The sequence below is a fragment of the Sceloporus occidentalis genome, unplaced genomic scaffold (assembly GCF_023333645.1).
Source record: "Sceloporus occidentalis isolate IW3139 unplaced genomic scaffold, rSceOcc1.0.p SCAF_29, whole genome shotgun sequence".
NCBI classification, from domain to species: Eukaryota; Metazoa; Chordata; class Lepidosauria; order Squamata; family Phrynosomatidae; genus Sceloporus; species Sceloporus occidentalis.
The window spans coordinates 4,334,928-4,340,830 of NW_028317009.1; the positions used below are offsets into that span (position 1 = coordinate 4,334,928).

The 5,903-nt window shown below is 45.0% G+C and overlaps 1 protein-coding gene across 1 annotated transcript; it reads left to right on the plus strand.

Annotated features, from left to right (window-relative positions):
- The first annotated feature begins 205 nt into the window (after nt 1–205).
- On the plus strand, nt 206–4,555 carry LOC149299125 (protein kinase C theta type-like). The gene is made up of 9 exons (XM_089486607.1): nt 206–279; nt 538–613; nt 1,167–1,328; nt 1,467–1,558; nt 1,934–2,042; nt 2,666–2,857; nt 3,160–3,288; nt 4,262–4,285; nt 4,502–4,555. Exons 1-9 carry the CDS (start codon nt 206–208, stop codon nt 4,553–4,555), a joined length of 912 nt encoding a protein of 303 aa, XP_089342733.1.
- The last annotated feature ends 1,348 nt before the right edge of the window (nt 4,556–5,903 follow it).

A 5,903-nucleotide genomic window follows, 5' to 3' on the forward strand; every position in this document is an offset into this window, starting at 1 on the left:
TTTGTTGCTTTTTGGAAGACCAAGAGAAGAGTTGAGGAGAAGAGCCAAGCTTCACCTGAGCAGAGAGACCTTCAAGCAAGATCAAAGAAGAAGACCGGAGACGGGAACCCCAAGAAGAGGAAGAGGGAAGCGGACGGCGACGACAGCAGCAGCAGCCCCCGAAGAGATGCAGAAAAGAAGAGGAGGCCATCAAGCGCATCAACGGATGGACCGGCGAGGAGCCTCTCTGTACAGGACTTCGCATACCACCGCCAACTGGGGAGAGGAGGATTTGGCCGAGTAAGTCTATAAGCTTTTCTTCTATCCAGTTTAAATTCCATCCAGAAAGTTATATCCATGTATTTGAGCTTAATTGGTTGATCTGGAAAGCTACAGGAAGATAGTTTGTATGATAATCATTACATGGGAGGGAGCAGACTGAGGAGCTAACAGACATCTCCGTGGCAGTTGGGCAGCAGGCAAGGCAGCCATTGGCTGATGGAGCTTTCAATCACTACTGTATTGGGCATGTAACAATGTATCTTTGATGCTAAATAGAACACAGAAGGAAATCCATATTTACAAATACCACATCAACCAGCCCTCAGAGTGCAACCCTTTCAGTGGCAACCTTGTGAGTTTCCCATAGTTGGCAACATAATCCTGGAAAACCAAACATGTTAGCTACAATTTACTGCTCAAGGAAATCCCAGGATATCTAAAATATATTAGACTACATTAGAACATTCAGAAAGAGTGGGGATTGGATGAAAACATTTACTTTTTAAATAATAATTAAAATATCTATTATACTGTTTTTTTGTTTTGTTTTCAAATAGAAAATGAGTAACAGTCTCACTGTAAGAAATACACTGCCCGTACTTCAGCTCATTGGCCATTTGTGCAGCCTAATCCAGATGCCAATTGGTCACTTCACATTAAATATGGGTATTTTTAACTAGGCTATGAAGCCTAGTGCTTAAAAGCGCTATGACCGGGTCATTTATTGTATATGTGCCACCAGTGCCAAGTTGCAGTAATGAGTAGCCAAATAACTGGGCACCCTGAGAACAGGGCCATTCCCTGGCCCAGGTCAGCCGTTTTATTAATGCTAAGCTTTAAGCAAATGCAATTACTGATCATCATGTACTTGACCTAACCGTATCTCCCATCTGTGTTTCATTCAGGTCATGCTGGCTTCCTGGAGGAACGCTGGACTGCTGGTGGCTGTAAAAGTCATCAGGAAAAGAGCGGCGAGTACCAGCAGCATCCTGCGAGAAAGAAGAATACTGGAGCTCGCAGGAGAGAGCGCCTTTTTGTGCCGTGGCTTTGCCGCTTTCCAGTCACCAGTAGGAGATTTCATTTGAAAGCCTTGTCCACTTGAATATATGGCTGGCATTATGCTCCTTCTCCAGATCTAACCGGGCATCTATATCTATAATGCTTCAACATATGGTCATGTGCTTTTTTTGTGTCTTTTTCATCAGGACCACGCATTCCTCGTGATGGAGTACCTCAGCGCAGGGAGCCTGGACAGGTATCTCCGGAAAGCCGGCCGGTTGCAGCCCCAATCAGCGCAGTAAGTTATGACGTGAAAGAGAAGGGGTCTGAGAGAAGGGGAACTGTGACTGGGCAGAGGTAAAAGGGTCAGGGGTGGATACCTATTAGTGGACACAGTTTCATAATGTATATCACTATGCTCCATACAATGATCCATATGTCCGTAACTAGCCTGTTCATCTCTTTTTTTTTTTTTTCTTCTACCAGGTTTTATTCGGCAGAGATCATCTGTGGCCTCCAATTTCTACACAGACGTGGAGTCATTCATCGGTTGTTTTTATAGTGACCTCTCATATCTGAACTCTCTTCTCTCTTCTGTTTCCCTGGTTTTGTTTTTGCACTTTTTAAAAAAAATGTAATTTTAAAAATAAATAATGTTTATCTTTCGGATTAGGGACCTCAAGCCTGACAACGTGATGATGGACGGCGATGGACATTTGAAGATCGCGGACTTTGGCCTGGTTGCAGAGGACATCACCGGGGACACCACAACCAGAGGAGCAGCAGGGACACACACCCATATGGCCCCAGAGGTGAGAATTTCTATTTTTATATATTGTGCTTTCTAATTTTGCTGAATATTGGTAGAAGCAAAGGGAACACAAGGAAAAGGGAACACAATTTAACCCTCTGGATGCTAGGGTTAGTTAACAGGCATCTAAATTAGGATAAACTACTGCATCACAACATATTGGTAAAAATGTTTAAAAACACCCCATTATTTCCCTATAAACACCAAATCAAATAGTAAAAGTAATAAATGAAACTATTTAAAAGCCCCTCCCCCTTAGTAGATGTATCCAATGTATGTTGCAGGAATTACATGTAGATTACACGTGCAGCCCATGAACCTCAGAGTATACCATATAGTGCGGGGAAGGACTATACCAGAAAGGGTTAAATTAGAAATGTATACTAAAGACCAACGTCCACCAAGAAATGGGTTTGTTTTTAAGTCCAACAGGCTTACTTTTTGAATTCTTGGTATAGTGCCACGTAAAAATGCCACATTCGTTTCTTTTGTATTATTCTGTAGTTTAGGAGCTGATATAATCATGAGATCTATTTTGTTTCTAAAGAAGGTCAGAGAAAAGGTTATCTCAAATTATTACTTTTTTTCTTGCAGGTGTTTCTTAACAAGGCGTACGGCGCTACAGCGGACTGGTGGTCTTTCGGAGTCATCCTCTACAGCATGTTGGCGGGGCGCCTCCCATTCTCAGAATGGCTGCCCAAGAGGGATTACTTCTACCTCATCGTCACCGAGGAGTACTGGTACCCAAGCCAGCTAACAGAAGAGAGCAAGGACATCTTAACTAAGGTGAGTGGGACACGCCGATGTCTACACCTGGGGACCGTTCTGTAAAGAGCGTAATCTGACTAGGTACGTGGCAACAATGTTAAAGGCCACAGAGTCACGTTAGGGGCATTCATTTAGTTAAGAGTGGGATCAGGATCCATATACTTTTTGACAGCAATTATCCCCTTCTGTCAACCATTCTCTTTGATGCGCCAGTCCTAATGGGAGTATAAGGTGTTCCAAAATGTTGGCAATGAGGGACAATGGGCCCAAGTGTCAGAAAAGAGTGCTATTCAGCAATTGCTTTTTTTTTTTATTTATAGCTCTTGATGAAAGATCCAAGATGCCGACTTGGTGCCAGCGATGACATCAGATTGCATCCATTCTACAGCAGCCTAAACTGGGAGGACTTGGAGGCGCGTAAAATCTTGCCACCGTACCTTCCACTGTCGGTAAGTACACACACGTTATACTAAACCATCCGAGACTTTCTAGCAATAGTTCAAAAGTTTTGTAAGAACTGTTGACATGTTCTTTAAATCAGGGTATAATCTTTCTTCTTTCAACAGCTTTCAACAACTGAGGATCTCCATCAACAACTGAGGAACGACCTCTCATTCTTGGAGGCTGATTGCACCAGACCATCAGAGGACACCCATGCTGTGCCTGGACTGTCTTTTATCAATAGTAGTATAGTAGTAGTAGTTTAATCTTTTTTTTTTTTTTTTTTTCCAGAAATTAGTTACAGAAGATTGTTGCTGAAGTCACCAGATTGGGACACCACCTCCTTGCTGCATCACATCAAGCATTGAAGGCGCAACAAACGACAACAGAACCTACCATCCGAGCAGAGCATACCATCCTCCACCATCAACCATCGCAGCTGAGGACACCATCCTCCACCATCCAACCATCCCAGCCGAGCATACCATCCTCCACCATCCAACCATCCCAGCCGAGCATACCATCCTCCACCATCCAACCATCGCAGCCGAGCATACCATCCTCCACCATCCAACCATCCCAGCCGAGCATACCATCCTCCACCATCCAACCATCCCAGCCGAGCATACCATCCTCCACCATCCAACCATCGCAGCCGAGCATACCATCCTCCGCCATCAACCATCCCAGCCGAGCATACCATCCTCCGCCAACAACCATCTCAGCAGAGCACATCATCCTCCGCCATATACCATCACAGCAGAGCATACCACCCTCTGCCACCTACCATCCCAGCAGGGCACATCACCCTCTGCCATCTACTATGCCAGCAGAGCACATCACCCTCTGCCATCTACCATCACAGCGCAGCTCATCCACCATCACACATGACATCATGCTTTTAAACTTTTAGAAATACCAAAATAGTTTCTATACTTGTAATGCATGACTCCTGAAACTGTCCTTTTTTGTTGTCCACAGGTGCGCGGCTGGTTTGCCCGCAACGTCAGTCGGACCACCTACACACATTCCGCAAGGGAGGGGCTCCGGGTAGCCGGAGCCAGAAAAATCGCAGATATGATCATCGCACTGATCATACAACAGAGTATGTCTGCTGGCCCCTACCATTAAACAACAGAGCAGCTCTCCGACCGCTTAACAGCGTTTACTGGATCTAGTCCTTTACATCAGTACTGCTTCTGTCTATATTATTTGTTCTAGGGCCCAGCCTGGCTGACGGAAAGAGATGGCATCCTTCTCAACACCAAGCTGTGAAATGCTGATCAAGTGGGCCCAACAAAGACCACTCATTCAGTAAATCCACTTCTACGGTAAGCTTTTAAACTTCTAGAAATAATAAAGCAGCTCCTGTACCTGCACTGCCTGACTCCTGAAACTGTCCTTCTTTGTTGTCCACAGGTGCCCAGCTGGACTGCCCGCAACGTCAGTCGGACCACCTACACACATTCCGCAAGGGAGGGGCTCCGGGTAGCCGGAGACAGAAAAATCGCAAGATATGATCATCGCACCATCAGAGTATGTCTGCTGGCCCCTACGATTTCACAACGGAGCAGCTCTCCGTCATTGTAACAGAAGCCTCCATCACTGGGGCCCCTGAAGAGGCCTGAGGGCCAGCATTCTCCATACCGACTATGCGCCCTGGCCTTCTAAAAGACATCTGTGTTTATGTACAGAGGGTCAGTTCCTATTGATTTTCCCCTGGAACAGGTTTTACCATATTTCCCAAACATTAGAGACTCTGAGGACTGTGGAGCGGTACAATTCTGGAGCCTCATTAGATGCCTTCAAAAGGGGTCTGGATATTTTTTTTTTAGAAAGGCATGACATACAGGGCTATAAGTAGAGTAACATTAATATCCTTGATCCAAGGAGAAATCCGATTGCCTCTTGGAGTCAAGAAGGAATTTTTTTCCCCTGATGGCAGAATTCGAATTAGCTTAATTAGGGGTTTTTTTGCCTTCTTTTGGATCAAGAGTAGGAAAGTTAGGTAGAAGGGTTGAACTTGATGGTCTTATTTCAACCTTATGAACTATGTAACTATGGAGCGCTGATGTTGATTTGGGATTGGTTGTGTACTTTGCCAACACAGATGATGTTTTGCAATTATTTATTGTACGTCATAACTTTTGCATCCAGAGAGTGACAAACCATTGTTTCAGTTAATCTGTTTAAATGTCCGACCCCCCACCACCATGTTGCACTAATATGCTGTTAAAACCAGTCTTTCCCCTGCCTTCCCTTCATTGTATTACACTATGTTGAAAATGCATTTATGTCTGTATTTAAAACCCTGCATGTCACTCTGAATAAACAGTTCTTGTACTTCGTCCTGCATTAAGCTTCGGCTAGTGATTTGTGTGACTGGAGAGTCGGTGCTTTGGAGTGTGCCCCTATACAGTTCTTGTAAGAGCTGGGAAGCAGCGATTGAGGGATGTACCAAGTCGGGGTACAGGGCATCCCGTCACATTGGTGGCAAGCGGCGGGACATTTCCTTTCTACCATGACTGACTGACAGGACGGCAGACTTTGGTCGCCTAGACTCAGGGCTGGTGCAAGGATTTTTGCCACCCTAGGCAAAACATAATTTTGCCACCCCCTGGCT

Bases quoted from the DNA above. Each gene is read 5' to 3' on its own strand.
- LOC149299125 (XM_089486607.1), top strand. From the start codon at position 206: ATGGACCGGCGAGGAGCCTCTCTGTACAGGACTTCGCATACCACCGCC. The intron at 614-1,166 runs GTGAGTTTCCCA...TGTTTCATTCAG, and splicing joins ACCCTTTCAGTGGCAACCTT to GTCATGCTGGCTTCCTGGAG. The intron at 1,559-1,933 runs GTAAGTTATGAC...CTTTCGGATTAG, and splicing joins TTGCAGCCCCAATCAGCGCA to GGACCTCAAGCCTGACAACG.